Below are 21,970 nucleotides of genomic sequence, written 5' to 3' on the forward strand. Positions count from 1 at the left end.
CATTTCCACTACTAAAGCCTTCCTTCCTAAATTGGTACAAACCAGATCTAACATATGAGTACCTTGCTGGAAACCCTGGTCATAGTATTGATAGTTGCTCAGCAATCAAGAGGAAGCTCTTGTGATTATTCAAAGTAGGATGGATAACCTTAGAAGATACCCCTAACATTAATTCCAACCCCTTACTTAATCATGCTTCAAGTAGTGGGGGAGTAAATGTTGTTGACTTTGGAAGAAAGAAAGAGAATGTTTTAAGGGTAACCATGGATAAATTATATGATATATTAGTGCAAGCCAAGTGTTTGCCAACAAAAAATGAATTAGGTTCAGGAAAGAGTGATAATTTTTGTAAGTTCAACAAAGCTATGAGATATAACATTGATGACTATGAAGAGTTTCACCAAAAGGTGATATAAATGATGACTTGTGGTCTGTTATAGATAGAGAAGAAGGAAAAGGATGATGTCGTAGACATGATAAGTTTGTAAGGGAAGAAAGTAAAGATGTGTAGGCTTCAATTTACCGAGAGTGATCCACCAAAGCTTGTCTCAACAAGGCCTACCATTACCTATAATGGAAACTATAATGCATTGCTTCATAATTACAGAAATTCTCCTTATACTAAGGATATTACTTCTATGTTTTAGATCGAGATTGATGGACTAACTCAAAGTGGCAGGTGTGTTACACTTGAAAAACTAGAAAGACAACGAAAAGACAAAGGCAAAATGGTTGTAGATGTCATCAAAGATATGAAAATAAACAAACCCGTAAGTGAGAAAAAAGCTAGTGAATTCCTAAAATTGATGAAGCACAATGAGTATAGTAGCTAAAGAAAACCCTTACTAGGATATCCATGATATCTCTTATTATGAGTTTCGAGCCCCACCATAATACGCTGCAAAGAGTGTTGAACGAGGCATATGTGCCCCAAGACATGACCCAGATGACTATGGATCATCTAGTTGGAAGAATCCATGAAATAAATTACCTATACTTCACTAAAGTCGAGCTGAATGTTAGAGGATTGAGTTATAATAAACCTCTATACATCACTATGAGGTGCAAGGATTGTTCAATTGGCAAAGTATTAATAAACAACGATTCAGCTTTAAATGTACTCCCGAAGCATGTGTTAGATGAAATGCCAGTTGATTCAACCCATATGCTACGAAGCACCATGACAACTAAGGCTTATGATGGTTCTCTAATGCAAGTGGTGGGGACCATTAAAATAGAGTTGTTCATTGGCCCACAAATGTTTTTAGTAACCTTGCAAGTGATGGAAATCCACTCGTCATACAACATGTTATTAGGAAGGCCTTGGATACATGCCGCTGACGCTGTGTCATTATCCTTGCATCAATGTTTGAAGTATATTGTGAATGGAATATTGATGATAGTTAAGGCCGAAGAGACCTTGGCAATGATGTAGAATATAATAGTTCTCTACATAAAACATGATTGTACCAAGAGAAACCAACTATAAATGAGTATATTGAGCTTCACATCACATTATCAATCAGGACATTATGTGACAAATGAAAGTCGTCTTTCAAGCTTGCTTTATTTAAATTCATATAGTCTACACATACTTTGATTTTGTCACCCTTCTTGGAAAATACTATTATATTAAATACTCATTGTGGGTACCTAGCCACCTCCAAAAAACCACCATCTCATTGCCTTTCTATCTTGGCTTTCACCCTGAGCACCATATTTGGACAAGTTTTTTGTAATTTCTGCTTCACATGTATACTTCCTTTATTTAATGGCACTTTATATACTATAATATTAGTATCTAAACCAGGTATCTTCGTGTAGGACCAAGTAAACACATCGACATACTCGCGTAATAGTGAGATCAAGTTTTTCTTTTCACTAGGTAGTGAATAGAGTCCCTATTTTCAAATCTCTTTCATCCTGCCGTGTACCAACATTAATTGTCTTTAACTCTATTTTTGCCAGTTTCCAAGCTCGCTTTAAATGTTTTATTAGCCTAGCGAATCTTTTACATCATTTTCTTCCCATTCATTTTCTTCTATTGCAATTGTGTACTTATCAAAATTTATCCATTCATTCTTAATGTAATGTGCTCATGATTTAGTGAAAGATCCGCTTTCAAATTTCTTGAAAGCAGAAGGTGTTTAGTATAAATGTGTTTTTAGCAAAGATAAAAAGATGAAGAAATTTACAAAAATGCATGATTTCATTGATCAAAAGGAAAGGATCAACTACAACAAAAACCATATGTTGACATCTTGAGCCAAGATTGCCAACTTGATATGAAAGCAAAGACAAACACATAGACAAACATAAAAAGCACATTAAAACACTATTGTCATTTACTTTTTGAAAACTATAAGAGCCTATTTTTGAAACCTTTCACCACTTACCAGCTTTTGCTCGAAGGTCTTTGCAAACATTTCTTCCATAATATGGACAGTTAGTTGTGGTAGTAACTCTTCTCTTTCCACAACCTTTCTTTTCTCACTGCAACTCGTGACTTTAGTGTCATTTTGTTCTAATATGTTGATGCCCATAACAACCAAGCCTTAGGTAAGGACATTTGTCATATCTTCAGAGTGCATTACAATAAGCAGCCTTGAGGAATGATACTTAGATCTACAGGATGACAATGTCTTCCTTTTCTAGTTCCTTTCCTCTTAGCCTGGCCAGCCTTAAAGTCGAGCTCAAATCTTTGATTTACAATCTTAAACCTTATTAGACTTATTCTTTCAAGATTCCTAGAGATAGAATCATACTGGAAAGAAAGTCTATGCTTTAACAAATATTTAGCATCCATTCTTGCAACTTTAGAATTTACTAGTTTTCTTAATACCATGTTTTCTGATTCTTTTATATGTGTGATCCTCTAGGCTTTCAATCGTGTTTGTAGTATAACTCAACTATATTCTTAATGCTAGCAACATTACTTGTATCGAACACGATATAAATACTTGTATCCATATAACTTGTCTTATAGAGTTAAATGCATAAGCTAACACTATATTATAACACCCAAAGTGACTGAAAATATTCAATCAAGATTTTCTAAGTATGGTACCATGCAATTCGGTCTCTTCATTATACATTGTCATAAAATGATACAGGGTCTAGAATGTGCTTGCCATATATAATCAATTCTTATTTTGCTCTCATTTTCTATTAGATAAACTTCATATTATAATTTATAAAATTAATTACTAGTATGAGCACATATTTCCCAAAGTTATCTACTTAATGTGTGGCCAATGACATTAACTTTGTTTACAGATAGTGACAAATCTCATCATGGTTATTCATAAACCTCCATATGGTTCAACATATATCCAATCACTAATTTTTGTGCAACCTTTTATGGCTCATCCAAAAAGTGTCAACTTACATGGTGCACTATGCAAGATAATCTCATAACCTTAAATCAAAAGACTAGTTGCACCTATCTCTATGAGTTTCCCATAGAAACTAGGTAAGTATCAATTAGGTTCTTATACAAGCCACATCTAATAAACTTGTTCCCTAATAAGTATTTACACACTATTCTTAGTATCATTATAATTTACAAGTGAGAATCCCCATTATCATTATATGATAAAGATCAAGTGCATACAATTTATATTGAAGTTTATTCTTAACAAAGCTATAACTAGGGATATTTAATAGCTATACCAAATACATGAGATATGTCTCACACCATTTATCATAAAGAAATTATTATTTGGACTTTAATTAAATAAGTACATAATGTAATTATAATAAACTTAAAAGATAAAATAATTTCTTAATAGTTTTGTTAAACAATATGTATTAAATCCATAATATATATTAAATCGTATGTCATAACACTTTCATCTCTTATTTGAACTAGAGTCAATCACTTATCTATCTCATATCGAATGTAATTAGAATAAGCTTAAAAGATAAAAGAATGGCTTAATAGTTTTGTTAAGCAAATATATTATGTTTACACCTCCACAGGCTAATGTCTATTGGCTTCTAGGTCATTATATTTTCATCTCTCATTTGAAATAGAGCTATCTCTGTATCTCATATCAAATGCTTAGAAATGGCTTTCATTTTTCTGTTAGGACAGTTATTTAGATAGAAAGTCGACAATATTCTTGTTAGTTAGCATTTTTTCTATGATCACATCATCTTAATTCACAATCTCTTATATCATGTGATAACACCATAATATATTCTTGGATCTAAAATGAGACTTGGGTTCCATTACTTATGTAATGGCTCCATTATTGTCATAAAAGATATTTATGGGATCAACCATCCTAGGAACCAATCCAAGTTCTAATATGAACTTTTGATCCATACAACCTCATTTATTATATTGGAAGTTACAATGTACTTGGCCTTGGTAGTTAATTCAATGATGGTCTCTTACTTAGAACTTTTTCGGTCAACTACATCAATATTTAGACAAAACACATAATCTAACTATAACCTTAAGTCAACCTAATCATATTGAAAACTAGCATTTATGAACCCATTCATAATGAGATCCTTTTCTCCATACATCAAGAACATATTCATAGTACTTCTCAACTACTTGAGAATATTCTTAACTACTTTCAAGGGACTCTCACTTAGATCTGCTTAGTATTTACTTGCACTAATCAATGTATATGATTCATTAAGCCTAATTCATAATATGACATACATGATGGATTATATAACTAAAATGTATATGATATTACTCATTTTATCTCTCTTATTATGTTTATGGACACATTTTCTTGGAGAGATATAGACAAGTGATATTGAAAGATATCTCATCTTAGATCATTGCATAATATATATACTTTTGGACATGCTAATCAACCTTTTAGATTTATCTTTATAGATCTTTATATTAATATATAGGTTGTTTTTCCTAAGTTCTTTATACTAAAGTTCTTTGATAACCATGACTTTGATAGATTTTAAGATTGAGTTGTCATTTCCAATGAGAAGTATGTCATCAACATACAAGACTAAGAATACAAATACACTCCCACTAACCTTCTTGTACATGTAAGGTTCGTATTTGTTTTGTCTGAAATCAAACTCTTTGATTATCTCATCAAAACAAAGATTTTAAATTTGAGAAGCTTGATTTGCTCAATAAATGGCCTTTGTAACTTACATGCCTTTGAGACATGGTCTTTGGGTACAAAGCCATCAAGATGTGTCATATACACATCCTTCACAAGATTCCCATTAAAAAAAAAAGTTCTGAAATTCATTTATCAAATTTCATAACCAAGGTAACAAGTAGGATCTGAATAGATTTAAGCATTGCTACTAGTGAAAAAGTTTCATTAAAATCAACACATTGCATTTTCTTATAACCTTTTGATTGTTTGGTTGAATAGTTGACTACTCATTTAACTCTCTTGGTCGATCAAGCACTTCAAACATAGTCAATTATGATGATTCACGATTAGTTTCAATTTTCTTTCCTTGTTTTGTGGTGAATAATTAATGTTCTTTGTGATTGATATGTGTATGTTTATTTTAGATGTAAACAACTATTTATTTGACATGAACCAAAAATAAAGTTTAAACTCACATATTAAAAGCAATAAACCAAACAAAACCCTATATGCTAGATCATCCATAATTATTTAAATTATTAGGAACATCTAATCCAATATCAAGATCTAGATCTAAAATTACTAATAAAATTAAAAAAAAGAAAAGGAAGAAGAAGAAGAAAGCGCTAAGAAAGACAAAAGGGGTTATCATTGATGAAATACATTTACAATAATCTAAAAGAATGTGTTTTTTTAAAGAATATCTTAAGGGGTGAAGAAAAATATTATTAAAAAATAATTATCAAAAGCATTGAGTGTATATCTATTCTATTTTTTTTTCTATGAATAAAAGGTCAAATTATAAACCTTTTAGGAAACGAGGTATAAGTTCCTTTTAACTAAAGGAAAAAAAAACTAATTAGTTTATGTTTTTTGTATAATTCGTTAAAACTAACTAATCTCTGCTATATTCATAGACAATAAATGAGTGGAAAGTTTGAATTCTTCTAAAGTATTAGATGACAATAAAATAAAATTAATAAAATAAGATGCAGGCTAGATATGAGACGAAAACTTATATTGAACATATTTAAACATGGATGCCCATTTATAAATATGGGGGCTATAAGCATCTACCTCCAGTTTAAGATACAAGTGGTTGATCTAAACCCCAATCAATATACTAACGCTACCAGTAGAAATTATGGAGCAAGAATCATTTTACAATATATTGCTATAATATAATGATATTTTTGCTCTTCATGGTATAAATCAAAGAAGCACAAATTGAAGAGTAAAATGGTTTTTCCATGAGGTTCAATTGACATTACCAAATTGAATGGAGATAAATCTATTTCTTTACTCTTTTTTTTTGCATAGTAAAATTATGAATTTACCCTTAAAGAAAAAAAAATAACTAGAAGGCGAAGATTGTTTTGACTTTTTATTTTTTTATATAGTATAATTACATTTGAAATTTTATTTTCTTGAAATTTGGTCCAGTAGTGTTTTAGTCATTTCATTATAGCTTTTTTTATAACTATCAAATAGACTCAGGGAAAATTGACTATTTTAACATATATAAAATATAATTTAAAGGAGAAAATGGACGGTGCTTGCATTCGAGTGGAAGAAGCTCGTGCTTTTCGGGTGGTGCATAAAGGCTCTTATGATGGTCAAACACTGCCCTCCATGATGGTATTAAAAACGGTGTACTGAGATCTTACAGGTGGTGGGGTGTGTGTCGGTGGCAAACTGATGGTGTGGCTTTGGTGGACTTTTTTATTCTACTCCGTAATTTCTTTCTCTTCTCCTTGGTAAAATACAAAAGCTTCATTTCATTTGTTTTTTGTATATGATTTAGTCCCCATCCTTTTGATTGCTAGTTAAAAAAAAATCTTTTATAGATTAATCTGTTTCTTCAACTTTGTCCCTCATCATTTAGTTTTATTTAATTTTTTATATCAAATTTGATTCTCATTCTCATAATTGCTATTTATCTCTTTTTTAACCTTTTCCTAGTTGAATTTTGTTTTTAATTTCATCCTTTTTTCTTTTTATCATTTTTCTAATTGAATCTTGTTTTCAATTTTATCTCACAATATTTGATTTCAATTTATTTTTATATTAAATTTGGTCCCTTTTTTTAATACTTTCAATTCTTTTTTTTTATCGCTTTTTTTTCTTTTCAATTTCATCTCTTATTATTTTGTGATTGAGAATTTTATTTTGTTATTTTTAAGGGTTTGTTTTCTATAGGGTTAATCTCAGGCTCATAACCAAAGCCATGAGTTTTGAATATTAACATAGGTTGACTTTGTTCTACATTCTTTATTAAATTTGATTTTTTTTCAAATATCATTTTTCAACAACGTTTGATTTATTGAGAATTGATATTTATGCTTTTTTTTCGCTTTCCTTTTTCGCAAGGTTAATGGGTTAATTTGGATTGAGTAAAAAAACAATTTGTTGCCTTTCATTTTAAATTGATTTTTTTTTAATTTTACCCTTCAACATTGTGTTATTTGATAATTGAGCTTCATTGGTTTATTCAATTTGCTTTCAACTGGATTATCCTAGTATCATGATTAAGTTGCAAATTTGTTATGTTAACCAAGATGAGCTTGGGTTAGTTTTTTTTACTTTTGTTTTCTTTGCTATTTTTTTATCAGTTTCTTTATTGTTATTATTTTTATTTATTTATATTATTGGAATTATAGGACTTTATTAAAACCAGTGAAGTAAATAACCAAAATCACGGGGTTTTTTTTTTTACTTTTTTGGAAACGCCTGGGTCGTCTTCCTAGAAAAAAATGATGTTGCCTGCGGCGTTTTGCACATCACCTATCTAATTAATATAGTAAACAAGGAAACCCTGAGGTGTGTAGCTCAACTACTCAGACCCTGGGTTTGGTCTTACTAGTTTGAGTATTACAAATCTCAGGGCCACTAGAGGCTTACCTGATCGTTAACTTCAGGGCCTCGAGAGATTAGTTGAGATGCGCGTAAGCTGACCCAAACAACCACGATTATATATATATATATATATATATATATATATATATAGCAAACCAGGACAGGATGAGAAAGGAGTCTTGAAGCTTAAACAATTGTCAGACATGTGCTTGTATGGAGAAGCTGTTTGTAGTGATTCAAGGAGGAACCTTAATAATTTATAATTTTTATCTTCGCACCATTTGATTCCAAGAAAAAGTCCAAACAAATGTTTTGAAATCTATATAATGGCAAATATCTCATAGTAATGACATGTCATAACATTAAAGGAATATCCGGGTGTCGCCTTTGCTTTCGCTTATTTATTTCATGTTACGCTGCTCACATGACATATCGAAGTATGAAGTAGTTCAAGTAATCCATCTGCTTCTCACCCCCACTGGAGACTCTTGGAAATTCATCTTGTTGGCTAAGAAACAGACATGTACTAAACGCACAGGTTTTATGTAAATTTAGGCCCTGAGAGCCACAGAAAGTCCAATCTTCGAAATCTTGTTTGTGGCCCTGCAATCAACCTCTCCATTCATGGATAGGAGGACTTTTTCCCACAATTCTAGCCGAATAAGTGTATTTATTTTGGCCTCTGTGTTTGCACGAGCCTTAATCAATGTAAATGGAAACAACGCGTGCTGCGCTCCAATTGTCAGTGTTGTTGACCCATTCAACAACGAGCTATGCTTCAATTCTGCTGCAATGGCAGTCCTGGTGAGAGGGTTCAATTCGCGATAACAGGAAGCTTTTAAAGTGTCGAGTTTATCATCCCTGCAGTATAAGAAATGTTTAGATAACAAAAAGATAACTCTTTATTCTTTTTCCTTTTTTCCCCTCAATTTTGGCACAAGATTGCTCACAATGTCAAGGAAGTAATAAGGAAGGGACTGTTGAAGCTTAAGCCGGCAGTGAATTGGTCAAATGTCTTTGCTGATATGTCAAAGCTAATGTCAGTCCCAAGGGAGAAAAGAGTGCTTCCAATCACACCAGAGAAATTTACAATCGGGTTATATCCATTTCCTTTGAAGGATCCTTGTTGATATGCCTTCACGCCAACGCCTGATGTAATCCCAAAATAGTTTTGCATGAATCTCACTTCCACCTGTTATTGCAGTCACCATTGCCTTTAGAGGACATTAAACATGATGACTACATCTCAGAGTGTCATGCTTTAATATGCTCCAAAATAAGTCAGAAAAGAGAGAGATAATTCGTTGTCAAAAGTCTCAAGACGTTAACGACTGTAAATAGATGTTCAGAAGAGTAGCTAAAGGTGACTCAACTTCTTACTTACATTGCTAGAATCAGGAATTGTAAATCTGAAAACTGTTGTGAGTCCTGGCAAAATTTCTTGAGCTGCAAGAATCATGAAAATCAACAAGTTGACAATTATTAGATAATTAGCTCAATATTTTATTTTTCCAAAACCAACCTTAGATGGAAAACATGTTCAGATTCCAGGGTTGAACAGAAAGAAGACAGGCAGATCCATTTATCAGTGATCCGATTATATGCATTCTTTCAAACTCATTTGAGCTACGAAATGCCCGTATACTCTACCCATCTGGCTGCCTATACAGAGCAATGAAGCATATGCATTACACAATCGAATGCAGATCACTGAGGGGAGGGAAACCTATGACAACAGACTGTAAATGTGAAAACTATGAGATTATCTATCTGATGATCTCAAAGTTAAAAAGGAACTTAATTATAATTAACCATATAGAGATTAATCTCCGTCAAAGTTCAAAACATGCAGGAATATCAAACCTGAGAAGTCAGAACCTAGATGCGAGTGATGCAGGGTGTAGTTTCTACACTCTTAACACCATTTCTATTTACACTGTTCCGCAGTCATGCAAATTGAAGCAACAAGCACGCATAAGGTACACATCCAATTCTTCAGAAGACAGTAATGAAGGCACGAGACAATGCATGAAAAGTAAGGATTGAACTTATCATAATTGAAAATCTTAATGAAGAGGGAGACAGATTACTTTCACAGGAAAGATCGAAATTCCACTTGAAGCATTGGTAATTGAAGTATGTTGGTGGCTGCTGAGCATAATCTTTGTAGAGAACATCTGATTCAGAAAAACAAAAATGAAACAAGTAAAATACATGTATATATCGAGGGAAGTGAAGTTGTAATAGACAAACAAAGATGAGATTAAGAGGCTCAGAGCCGAAGGTGGTAATTAATTATACCTCTGGCTTTCTTGCCAATATCGAAGTATAAGCCAGGACACCCGCCCATTTGTTGTTAACAATCGAGAAATCTTAACATTCTCATTTAACCTGTTCTGTCGCTGGCAAGAAAAGAATATATTGAGAATGGAGAGAGAAAGCCAAAGGGGAAGTTTCCTCGTGTACTGACTGACGCAACATTTAAAAAATGTGAAATTTCCAAGAACTTCAAGTTCAAGTCCTGTCACAGGTGGCCTAATCGATTCGATTAATTCATTGACTTTTCACCAACTATTCTGTAAGGAAACAGATTATCTTACATGGACATGGTTAGAAACTTTACGCACATGTATTAGCCCATTCTGCCCTAACCTTAATTGCCTAATGTCTTCTTCTCTAAAATATTTCAGTGAAGCAGCACATAGACAACCTATTCATCGTACTAGCAATTCAGTGGTTTCACTCGGTTGATCACGACCGAGCACCAACAACTTCATATGAACACTTTCGTGTGATCAAAGTCTCACTAACAATCATCAAAATTTCCCTCCATCAATTCTGGCTATTTAACTTGTTGTTCATCACAATCGCAGAGGTGATTTCGTTAGCCCCGTCCAATTGCATGGGATTTCATTGAGGGTGCTTGCTACATTTAAGTTGTTTTACTTCTAATAACTTTTAGCACATTTAGCAAGTTACAATAGATGGATCAAAGGAAACATATAACAACCCTTCTTGGAAATTATAATTAAATTGTATAATAATTTAAATCCTCATTTACATGCATAAAAAAATCAACAAAAAAGTTTGGACAATTTAACCAGAGAGGAACTCAAGTTAAAATTACAAAATTGCCGCTCAAGTTACATACCATAATGAGAGAGAGAGAGAGAGAGAGAGAGAGAGAGAGAGAGAGAGAGAGAGAGAGAGAGAGAGAGAGTAAAAGAAAAATCAAAAGAAAATCCATGAAAAAAAAAAAAAAAACCTCTCCTACTCTTTAATAAACATAAAACCCTAGCCACTAACTAGTCTGCACCATACTCAGCCACTAAAACACTAACTTCGGCAAAAATCTTTTTAATCATTACTTGATAAAAGACAAGAAGAAAACTCCTCCTCTCTATAACAGAACACGAGGATTCAAGGTTTTTATAATTTATTAATCGGAGAGGAACTCAAAATCAAAGTAAAAATTGAAAGCAAAAGAAAATTCAAAGAGCTTTAAGCATATCATCAGCTCCACTAAAAGTAATAGCTCCTCCTTCCTCCAAATTAAAAACCTTAACAACCCCATCTTCATGAATAATACATACCTCCTTGACCTCACTCCTAGCCCAACTAGCTAGTTTGATCACTCAAATCCAACTCTCACCCAATTGCCTTTGTAAAATCTCCATTCCCATTAGACGAGAGCACACTCCATCATCATCTTTTATACCAAATTCTCCTTTCATGCTCTCATCACAAAAACATCATTCACTACTATGCATGCGATTGTATTAACCCCCTTTGACTTTAGCTTTTCCAATTTCTCCAAGAAGCTTGAAAGGTGTTTTTGAGAGCATGTTGGGGTGAAGGCGCCTGGGATGAAGAAGAGGATTGATTTTTTGTTGGATGTTAGGGAAGAGATTGTGGTGGTTTGGAGTTCTCTGTCGGAGTTGAAGTCGGAGAGGGTGGCTTTTAGGAGTTTGTCCCTGACAGAAATCGTGGTAAAGATTTGATATTAGTTTTTTTTATGTTAGGGTAGATTTTTTGTACGATGTTAGGGTAGATTTTTTGTACCATTTTTTGTACGATGTTAGGGTAGATTTTTCTATTTGTTCAAATTTAAAATTTATGTACGATGTTAAAAAAAATTATGTAACTTATATTTTTTTTTTAAGCTATGGAAATTTTACTAATTAAGGCAGGAATAAATGGAGTTCTTATTTAGTTTTTTTTTTCATATAGTAAAGAGATTTTTCAATGCACCAACAACATTTCACATATTCATCAATAACATTTTTTAGATTTAATAAAATATTAATTTATTCAAAAATTAATATGTAAATTGATCCATACTAATGTAAATTCAATCTCATCTCCAATTCCAAAAAAAACCAACATTGATGAAAAAATTTATTAACATCTAAAACATGTGAAATTACACATTATTTTTAAATGTATAAATCTTAAAAATTTTGAAATAACATAAATAAATATCTTAATCAGTCTTAACTTATATACTAATTCCTTATTGGTGCTTTAATTTGAGTACCAAAACTATTAAAGTGTTTAAAAAGCAATGATATTAAAATTTGAAAGTAATTAAATTATTTCAAATTCATTGAATTATCAAATATGATTTTAAGTTTATTTCTTAAGAGGGATTTTTGTTATTTTTTATTACACCTAAAATAAACATATATGTTTTAAATATAAAAAATATTGCTTGTTCACCTCAAAGTAAAGAAAGAGAGCTGAAATTGACCGTGAAGTAGAAGAATTAACTAAGCTTGAAGAGTTCTTAATCAATGAGGAGTGTTGAAGGAGGAATTGATCAATTGATCTAGTGTTCATATAGGCACAATTGACCAAAAGATAGCAATTTATCAAGAACATGCACACAACTAAATAAATATAGTCATATTGAAAGTGAGAGTCCTTAATGGAATAACTAATTAGAAGTTAGAAATTAGACTAGAGTTCATGTATGTATCAATAAAAAAGAAGTTTAGATTGATTAAAGATCATTATTGCCTCATCATAGGTCCGTTCCTAAATAGCTTTAATCGGTAACAAATAGAATGGCACGTTTAGTGGGACCAAGATTAAAAATTTATTTCTAAAGCTATAGAAAACATGACTCCCAAAAAGAATTCAACTAAACTCATCACTAATATTTTGTAGAAACAGTTAGTATAAGCAATGTAAAAAGGCTAGCATCTTGTTTATGAAGAGCTTGAAATTCTAATATCTCCCTTAGATAATGGTGGATCAACTAATGACAGACATGTCTAGAGATGGATATTCATTGTCTAACTCACTACATCAATACAAAACCACATCTAGAAACACTCCCATACAGTCTTTTATATTCTCGTATATTCCAACAAAGTCATTATCACCAACCACAAATAAACACGTTGGTGCATTAATACTTCATGTATAGCCATATGTTTATCCATCATATGGATATCCTTGTAATCTTGTAACACTTTTATTACAACATCTTTAGTACTGGTAAAAAGATTAACATCCTTCTATAATTGTGCCAAGACTTCTCTTACACTATGATCTAATAAATCCTTAAGGTTTAAGGAAAGGATGTCCTTTAATAGCTATTTCATCTAATCAATAGAGACTTTATTACTTAAGCTATTGTCATTTAAGGAAAAAATAGGCACAACCTCCTTAATATTAGCTCTTAATGACTTTATCAATTGGTCTTTTTCCTCAAGGTCTATTTAAGGAGATGAGATATCCATTAATGGTGGAGTAGCAACTTGAAAGAGTAAGATTTCCAAGTTTTCCTAATAAAAAAAAAACTAAGGTTTTATTAACATTAGAACACAAGAATTGAAATTCTTTAAATAACCATAATGACTTACATGTTGGCTTAGACAAGACACCACAGAGGGTTAATTTGGCATTATAACTTTTTTCTCTTCAGTAAGAAATCAAAAGGCATACGTGCATTAGTTTTCTAGTAACATAAAGGAAGAGAAGATTTTAACCCTTACATGTTCCTTAGAGATATCAACTATCAAGTAGACATGAAGATGATGATTGATAACATAAACTCATCTTTAGGGTTGCTCTTGATGCAAATACCCCTTTTTTTTTATCTTATACCATGGAAGCAAGAGACTATAATCATTCATGAATTAAGCTCCTTATAGAACTTCAATGGAATTAGAAGCAATTGTATTAATATCTTCATTCATTTCTTCTCTTTCTTCACTGCTACTATCCTTTCTAGTAAGAGATGTACCCTAAAAAAACAGCTTTGAGTAGGGTGCATACACCTTCAACATGAATAACATAATCCATAAGAGGTTTCATTACTGAAGGTTTGAGAGAATTAGTTTTGATAGTAGGTTTAACAGCAGTGAGTAGTGAAGAATCTGTCTTTTTAGTATTGAAACCTTGTCAAATGCTTTCATGATGTCCAATAATAGTAGAAGAAATTAGTTAAATAACATTAAAACTAGGAACTTTAGGAGCCACAATAGTAGGAGGAGTTGATATTTTTCTAAAAAAAAAGTTCCTTGGAAGAGGATGACATATGTTTGTCATCTCTACATGAGAGAAAAAAGAAAAAGAAACAACAAGAGTAATAGTTATCTGTTGAAAAATAAAAGAAATGGTAAGTTAAAATGCTTAAAAATTTATTAAAAGATCATGACTTTAATAAGTCATATTATCCTAGGCTTGATTCTTAACTTGAAAATAAGAGCTTCATCTTCTCTATCTTCTTCTAGTATAAGAGGATATTGAGGGGGGGTCTTTTATTGTTTTTAAGTTGAGGATTTATGATAGAACATTTGATTTCAATGTGATTAATATTTCAGAAAATTACATTTAGCCTCTTATAGTTTGATCATTTTTTATTTTATTTCTGTGTTTTGAAAAATTACACTTTACATTCTAAACTTTAATAAATTTATAACATCGTACATCCTCCAGTTTTAGTACAAAAAAATTAATAAAAAATATTAGATTATTTATAGGTTTTCCATTATATTCTATTTAATAACTAAAAAGCTCTTATATATTAAGTATTACTACTTTTTTATCATATTAAAAACCCTAATCAAAGAGAACTTTTATCAAACATATGGTGGACATCCCTCATTCTTTTGATATAGTGATTGTATCCATTCATTCTCTTTAAGTTCAAATGTATCAATAATTTTCCACCAAACCCTTTTCTCTTCTTCCGTTACCTCCATTGAAACCTCCACATTCTCTTCATCTTCTTACCATTCTAATTCCCTTGACCACTAGAAGAATCCTTTCCTTTTGTCATGGTAGCCAAGAGCCCTAGCACCAGCTTGAAAAGCCTCATTAACTAATTCTTCTCCATCGATATTTCAGCCTGTTACTTTGAAATATCTCTTCAAATAATACATGTAGAAAGAGATAAAATGTATATGCTGAAGAGGCCTTCTCATTAAGTTAGATACAAAAAAAATTACAGAAAAACTCCATGAAATTAGTTAGAAATTACATTGGAATACATGTTTTCCAAAGGTATACAAAGAACCCAATCCATTTTCATTTGCTTCATGGGAATTATTTCTTCAACTTCCCTTTAAACTGACTTAATTCTAATCTTACTAGAAAGAGGGAGAGGAGATATAACTTGTTAAATAAAATGTTTAACAAATAAAAATAGAAAGAAATGATGTACTTCCATTAATTCAAAGGATTTTTTCTAGGTTAAATAAAAAACACTAAAGGCACTTATCTTCACAACCACACCAATTTGCAACTATAATTCTGAAATTAGAACAAAAGAACATATGATGAGGCAACTCTTAGAAAGAAAAAATATGGTGTTAGAAAAGTTAGAATATGAGACATAAATTCTCAAGCTCTTCATCTCTAGCTTTGAGAACCACACAAAGTGGATGTCTTCATCATAAAACATGTTTTTTTTTTTTTAAGTTCATTTTATATGAGGTTTGACTAGGCATAAAGGTGGGGACAGTTGCAGAACCAACATCCTCACTTTACCAACTTGGAAAAGAGAGATTTATGATCCTGCTAGTACCATGAAGATATATGAGAAATACAGAGTGTGTACAAGTTCTATGAGCTTTCACTTCTGCAACGTGCTTTAATGCAATGAGGCATTTATCAGACATCTATATCTAAGGTTTTTGCAACCTATGATTCATATCATATGAAAACCACTCATGTTTCCTACATTTTATTACTAACTATATACAAATTGAAATCTTTTTAAAAAAGAAGCAAAATAAAAGTAAGAATTTAGTCAATAGATTAAAACATAAAGACATTATGTAATTACAAAGAAGAGAGAGATAAAGTAGCATAAGATAAGAAAGAAAGAGGTAGGATTAGAAAAGAGAGGAATGAAAATTTGGGGGACCTTGTGTAATCGTCAACCTGATCCATTTTCTATGTCTTGCTTGGCTTGTCAAGCATCTCACCCTATAAACAATCGGTCTTGCAAAAGTAGGATGAAACTTGTGCAATCCAGTGAAGTTTGTGTTTTTAATTTGGAGGATTTAGAGGATATCTATAAGCTTTAATTGATCAATTGATTTAGAGTTAAAACAAAAAGAGATGAAGAGAGAGAAAGGGAGAGAGAACTCATGACTTGATAAAAGAGAGTGTGGAATATGTTGTTTATGATTTTTTGATATATTATATATAAGGATGATTTAGTAATTTCATACAGTTTAAAAATTTTAGTGTAATTTTTTAAATTATAAAGATAGAGTGAAAAAACAACCAATCATAGAAGATTAAATGTAATTTTCTTATGATATTTTAACGAAATAACTTAACTTAAATCATGGGCTTTATTAGAAATTAACGATGCACCGATATATAAAAAACTATTTATTCACTCATCACTTAAACATAATATAGTATTTATTCATTGTGCAGTGGCATTTTTTAAGTTCTGGATTGCTTTCAGGGGGTTTTCAATCTCAGTATATTTCATTTACTAATATTCATAATATTTAAGGAACAATATTTCACTTGTTTGCATTTTGGCTCCTAGCAAGAGAGTTCTTTGACGTCTTTTCAAGCCATGATAATCACTAATCTTCATTTCCATCCATTCAGGCTGAGGAGAGGAGTTTGTTGATGGTGGCCACGAGTTTTGATATGGCCGGAGTTTTGATACCGTCGAGAAAAAAAAATTGGAAATCTGAAAAGTATAATTCAATTCTTGAACTTGATTTTTAGGTGTTGAAGAGAAAAAAAATGGATTTAGAAACAAAATCATTTGTGAAATTAAGACTGCTTATCTTGAAATAAAATTATTATTTTTTAATAACATTCAATAATAACATGTTTTCCAAATAAAATGCTAATATTATTCTTTATTTTAAAAATAATAATATCTTATCACTAACTTATGTAATTAAAAAATAATTTCATGGATATTTAATAAAATATATTTTTTTATTAATTTTTGTACAATTTTTCTAAATTAAATTTTATTGTCATTTTTCCATACAATCTTATAAAAATTATTAAGCTATAACTTTTATTTTTTTTAATTAAAACTTGTTTTAACAATTATAGTAACAATTATAGTAGAAATTTTTTTTTAGAAATCCATGCATAAATAAAAATTATTTATGCTTTCTAAAAAGTAAGATTTGTAGAAATTAAGGATAGGATGAATTAATAAAATATAAAATTTCATGAAAAATAATAAAACGAAAGGAAAAGCAAATAGTTTAGTGTATAGTTTTTAAATCTAATTTGGAATTAACTCCTGATAAGTTTTGAATTACAAGTTTGATTTGGCTTAGGTTAATTTAATTTAATTTTTTATTTTATAAAAAAATAAAAATATATATAATTTTAATATCAAATTTTTTAAAAAAAATCAATTAATTTTGACTCAATTTTGTCCCTAATCAAGGCATGAATCAATCCAAAATTTCAACCATCAATTCTCCACCTATTTTAATCAAAAGCCAACTCGTTCTAGACCCCGAATTATCGAAATCATGTATAAACTTGCCGGTCACAATCGTTGCTGGGACCATCATACTATTCTTGTATAAAATAGTTGAGTGCGACGAAAACTAATAAAACAAAAATACAGAATAAGAACTTTGCCACGTTGTTTCTAAAGTAGCTGAAGGTGGCAAACCATACACATCAGCTTAATTCAATATCTTACCCTTTCCAGGAATTCAAGCTTTTCTTTCTTTCTTTTTCTTCTGTTGAAGCTTATAATATCACAAATATTAAGCATGGTGTGTTTAACGAATTAAGAAGCTGTTTTGGATTTTGATTTATTAAAATATGTATCTGTACACATCACTGAAGATCGGCCTCATAGCTCTGGTAAAAAATGGAGGGATTTCGTAGATGTATTTTATCTACAGTTGAGTGTTGGTGCAATCTTCACTTGACAGATTACGCCAGGCATGCTTCTGTTGGCTGCACACTTTTGCAGCTTCATTGTTAATAGTTATAGAATTTTCAGGTATTTAAGAATTCGTGTTTTAAAAGCGTTTTGAAAAAAATTAATTTTTTTCAAATATTAAACGGGCTTTGACGAGAAAAGAATCTATCTTTCAACACATGAACATGACTACAAGACCTGATCAAGAAAATCTGAAAAGATACATGATTTGAGAAAACCTGATAATTAGGATGTTGTGGAAAAGATCGAACAAAATTGGCAGAAAGTCATCCCTAGAAACATAATGTCAGCAGATTCATCCTCATACTATAGAGAGCATTAGTCATGTTTAGGAAATGCAAACAAGATCAGGAGGAAAATCAAACTGGCAATCAGAACTGCATCTTCTTCTCACCGTCAGACGGGAGCTGAAAATCAGGGCTAATTTTTAGTCGAGAAAGCAATGGGGACGATGAGAACTTGCCACAATAAGATCAAGAGAGAGTCGCCACTTTTTTTTTTCTTGCCCTGCTGCTCCCTGGCTAGTTTTACTTACTGATTTAAGACTTTTAAGGATCAACTTCCATTAACAAACCAAAGTTACAGAGACATGCAGCGAGCTAAAACTCTGCAAGTAGAAAATCAGGAATACCAGCAATCATCGTTGGGGAAAAAAATATTACTAATTTAACCACAGCAGCACTTTTTCGTATGTAGTATTTAATGTTTGCCTTCTACTGTATCCACTTGCACAGTATAAAGCATCATTCAATTATCATTCACAAACTCCCAAAATTGAGAGAACATCAGATTCATGCAACTCTCACATGGAAAACAAAACAAAAATCACCAAAACCCAGAATTCAACATGCGAAACCTTTACAGAAATATATAGCAAGCATAAGCTCCTCTCAAACACAAACCCTGTAAAAGCTTTGAAAATCTGCACAATTACTTGTGGGCCGAAGCCTGAAGAAGTCCATCTCGAATCTGAGTAGCAACATCACGAATAGCACCAGGTCCATGAGGAATAAACACAGCAGAAGATTTCGAGGCAGCACCGATTTCCTTCATTGTGTCAAAGTACTGGGTGACCAGGACCATGTCCATGACATCCTTTGCAGAGGTCCCTGGCACATTCTCAGAGAAGCCCAACACGCTATCTCTCAAGCCATCCACAATTGCTTGTCGCTGGCGAGCAATACCCAGTCCAGAGAGATACTTTGATTCAGCCTCACCCTCAGCTCTCTTGATTTGTAGAATCTTCTCAGCCTCTGCCTTCTCATTAGCCGCCACTCTCAGTCTTGCAGCTGAGAAAGAGACAGGTTTATTAGGAAAAGATGTTGAGCGACACATGCAAAGATTCTGAAATCTCTCAACGTTGATATCACAGAAAAATCCAATCAGAAGAATCATGAAAGTGACCGGAGTTAATAGACATTATTCACTACAGGAGATGTTGAATTCACACGGGTAGGATATCATCTGGACCAAAGAAATGCAGTGCAAGATTAATACCAAATACAAAACAACAAAACAATGATGGGAAAATCTGCATTCAAAATAAAAGGGGGCAATTTAGAAAGGGACTAATTACAAGAACCAGTTGAACAAATCTCAACCTGGTGAAATGCACAGTCTGTCTGCAAATATAACTGTTCAACACCTGCAATTAAACTGTCCACCTATCCCAGTAACGGAAGTCATTAAAAGGGGTTCTGCACTAATTATCTCAGTTTAGAGATACCAATACTTTACCTGCATTGATCTCATTCATTGCCCGCTTCACATGCTCATCTGGTTCTATATCAACAATGAGCGTTTGCACAATCTCATATCCATAAGCAGACATGGCCTGCAAGAAATTATTAGATGATGACATTAGACCATTGGGGAAAATGCCAAAATTTGTGAAAGCTTGATCTCTAACTATATATTCACTTTTCACAATATGACATGGCCAAATACTTAATCTAGATGATTATTACCTTTCCAAGTTCGTCTTCCACAGCTTTGGCTATCTCATTCTTCTGCTCAAACACATCATCGAGATTAAGTTTTGGGACACTGGCCCTTATTACTAAAGAGAAAAAAAAATTATACAGAGAAGACCTGCTCAGCTTACAATGTGAAGAATAAATGAATCAGAAATCAAACGTAACAAGAATAGCAAATATCCAACTGTACTACAACTCATTACCATCAAAAACATAGGCCTGGATTTGAGTCCTTGTGTTGGTTAGTTTGTAGAAAGCATCACTTGCCTTGTCTGCCAGGGCACGGTATTGAATAGATGCAACAACATTGACAAAAACGTTGTCCTAAAAGTAAAAACAAAGATCAGTATGTATCAGCTACCACTAGAGTGCCATGAATCATCCAAGTTGCAAGCACCCACATGTATAAAAACTAAATTACCATCCATTGTTGATAGCTGGACAGCTGTATATTTGAAGGCAGAGTAAGACAAGATAGGATACAAAGTTAAGCCAGTATATAGATTTATACGCATACTTATGATTCACTATGCTCATGCTGTAGATATGTCCTGCCCACTCTAAAGAAAAAGCATATTTATAAAAATAAAAGGGAAAGAAAAGGATAGAAAAGGACAGAGAGGGGTTAACAGTGTTTGAATAGTGAATAAACAGACCTTCGTCTTGGTCTCACATCGAACATCCAACTGCTGCAACCTCAGAGACAGATGGCCTGCGAGCTGGCTTCCAAGAAACCAAGGAAGGAAATGACATCCAGGATCAAGAACTTCTTCAAACTTTCCAAATACCTCCTTTATAGCTACTGAGGACTGATCAACTTGTACGCAACAACACAGATTACCCATCTTCTCTGCACTCAAAGACATCTCGAATGAACATATAAGCCAACCAAAAGGGATTTAAACAAGATAGGCAAAATTAATACAGATTTGATTACAGTCTATGTTATTATGCCTTTTCAGATTCAGAAAAACTGAAAATCGCACAGGAAATAGGAAACATTTTTTTTTTTTAAAAAGCACAAACTGCGAAGAACATCCTAATTCGGGTCCAAAAATTTAACAAAACCCATCTCAAAATTTAGGAAACATTTTGAGACATCTGAAACATGACCAAGAAGGGGGGGAAACACAAATCTCAATCACCTCTGTTGTATTTTTTAGAGAAAGGGACTTAGAAATTAACAAGCAAACGAAATGGAGATTTAAGAGAGAATGATGTGAAACAAAGGACTTTCCATACTAAATTACAAGTTCACAGAATTTTTCTAATCATAAAGTCCCCTTAGGATTAAGTATAGAATTTAAGGAATTGAAATTCAGATACAATAATAATAATAATAATGAATTGAAATCTCAGGGAGAGAGATGAGAAATTTACCCGGCTTTAAGCAAAGGGAAAGGAAGCCGAAACAGAGCTGTTGACGAGCGACGTCAATTTTTGTTATTCTATAGCACTGTTAAACCCGGCCTGCTAGATTGATACAAAGGTCAACTTGTTTCTTCGCCTGATTCGGATGTCAAAAATGATGTTAATGGAAAATATAATTGGTTTAACTCGATTAATTCACTCGATCAATTCATAATTAAATTAAAATTAAAGTTTGACTTTAAAAAAATTATTAATCTAAATTT

The 21,970-nt window shown here is 32.1% G+C and overlaps 2 protein-coding genes and 1 pseudogene across 3 annotated transcripts; all 3 read right to left on the minus strand.

Annotated features, from left to right (window-relative positions):
• Positions 1–8,202: 8,202 nt before the first annotated feature.
• On the minus strand, positions 8,203–11,635 carry LOC133678300 (mitochondrial outer membrane protein porin of 36 kDa-like). Its single transcript, XM_062100583.1, has 6 exons — positions 11,543–11,635; positions 10,251–10,351; positions 10,040–10,126; positions 9,334–9,395; positions 8,900–9,141; positions 8,203–8,810 (listed from the first exon to the last, which is right to left on the minus strand). The coding sequence occupies exons 2-6, from the start codon at positions 10,297–10,299 to the stop codon at positions 8,501–8,503; spliced, it is 750 nt and encodes a 249-aa protein (XP_061956567.1). The 5' UTR covers positions 10,300–10,351; positions 11,543–11,635; the 3' UTR covers positions 8,203–8,500.
• LOC133678301 (peroxiredoxin-2E-2, chloroplastic-like) lies at positions 11,291–11,943 on the minus strand (annotated as a pseudogene).
• A 7,060-nt stretch (positions 11,944–19,003) lies between these two features.
• On the minus strand, positions 19,004–21,870 carry LOC133679001 (hypersensitive-induced reaction 1 protein). Of its 2 annotated transcripts, none has more exons than XM_062101555.1 (6): positions 21,717–21,870; positions 20,993–21,186; positions 20,540–20,660; positions 20,328–20,419; positions 20,098–20,194; positions 19,004–19,649 (listed from the first exon to the last, which is right to left on the minus strand). In XM_062101555.1, the coding sequence occupies exons 2-6, from the start codon at positions 21,179–21,181 to the stop codon at positions 19,291–19,293; spliced, it is 858 nt and encodes a 285-aa protein (XP_061957539.1). In that variant the 5' UTR covers positions 21,182–21,186; positions 21,717–21,870; the 3' UTR covers positions 19,004–19,290. The 2 variants fall into 2 exon arrangements, with proteins under 2 accessions (XP_061957539.1, XP_061957540.1); XM_062101556.1 differs by lacking the exon at positions 21,717–21,870 and adding an exon at positions 21,482–21,657.
• Between the last annotated feature and the right edge of the window lie 100 nt (positions 21,871–21,970).

This window comes from Populus nigra, chromosome 18, assembly GCF_951802175.1.
Source record: "Populus nigra chromosome 18, ddPopNigr1.1, whole genome shotgun sequence".
Lineage (NCBI taxonomy): Eukaryota > Viridiplantae > Streptophyta > Magnoliopsida > Malpighiales > Salicaceae > Populus > Populus nigra.

Excerpts from the sequence above, each read along its gene's own strand:
- LOC133678300 (XM_062100583.1), bottom strand. The coding sequence starts at position 10,299 with ATGGGCGGGTGTCCTGGCTTATACTTCGATATTGGCAAGAAAGCCAGA. Across the intron at positions 10,127-10,250 it reads TATTGGCAAGAAAGCCAGAG|ATGTTCTCTACAAAGATTAT; the intron begins GTATAATTAATT and ends TTTCTGAATCAG. Across the intron at positions 9,142-9,333 it reads CAATTCCTGATTCTAGCAAT|GTGGAAGTGAGATTCATGCA; the intron begins GTAAGTAAGAAG and ends CTGCAATAACAG.
- LOC133679001 (XM_062101555.1), bottom strand. The coding sequence starts at position 21,181 with ATGGGTAATCTGTGTTGTTGCGTACAAGTTGATCAGTCCTCAGTAGCT. Across the intron at positions 20,661-20,992 it reads GATGTGAGACCAAGACGAAG|GACAACGTTTTTGTCAATGT; the intron begins GTCTGTTTATTC and ends TTTTACTTTTAG. Across the intron at positions 20,195-20,327 it reads TGGAAGACGAACTTGGAAAG|GCCATGTCTGCTTATGGATA; the intron begins GTAATAATCATC and ends AATTTCTTGCAG.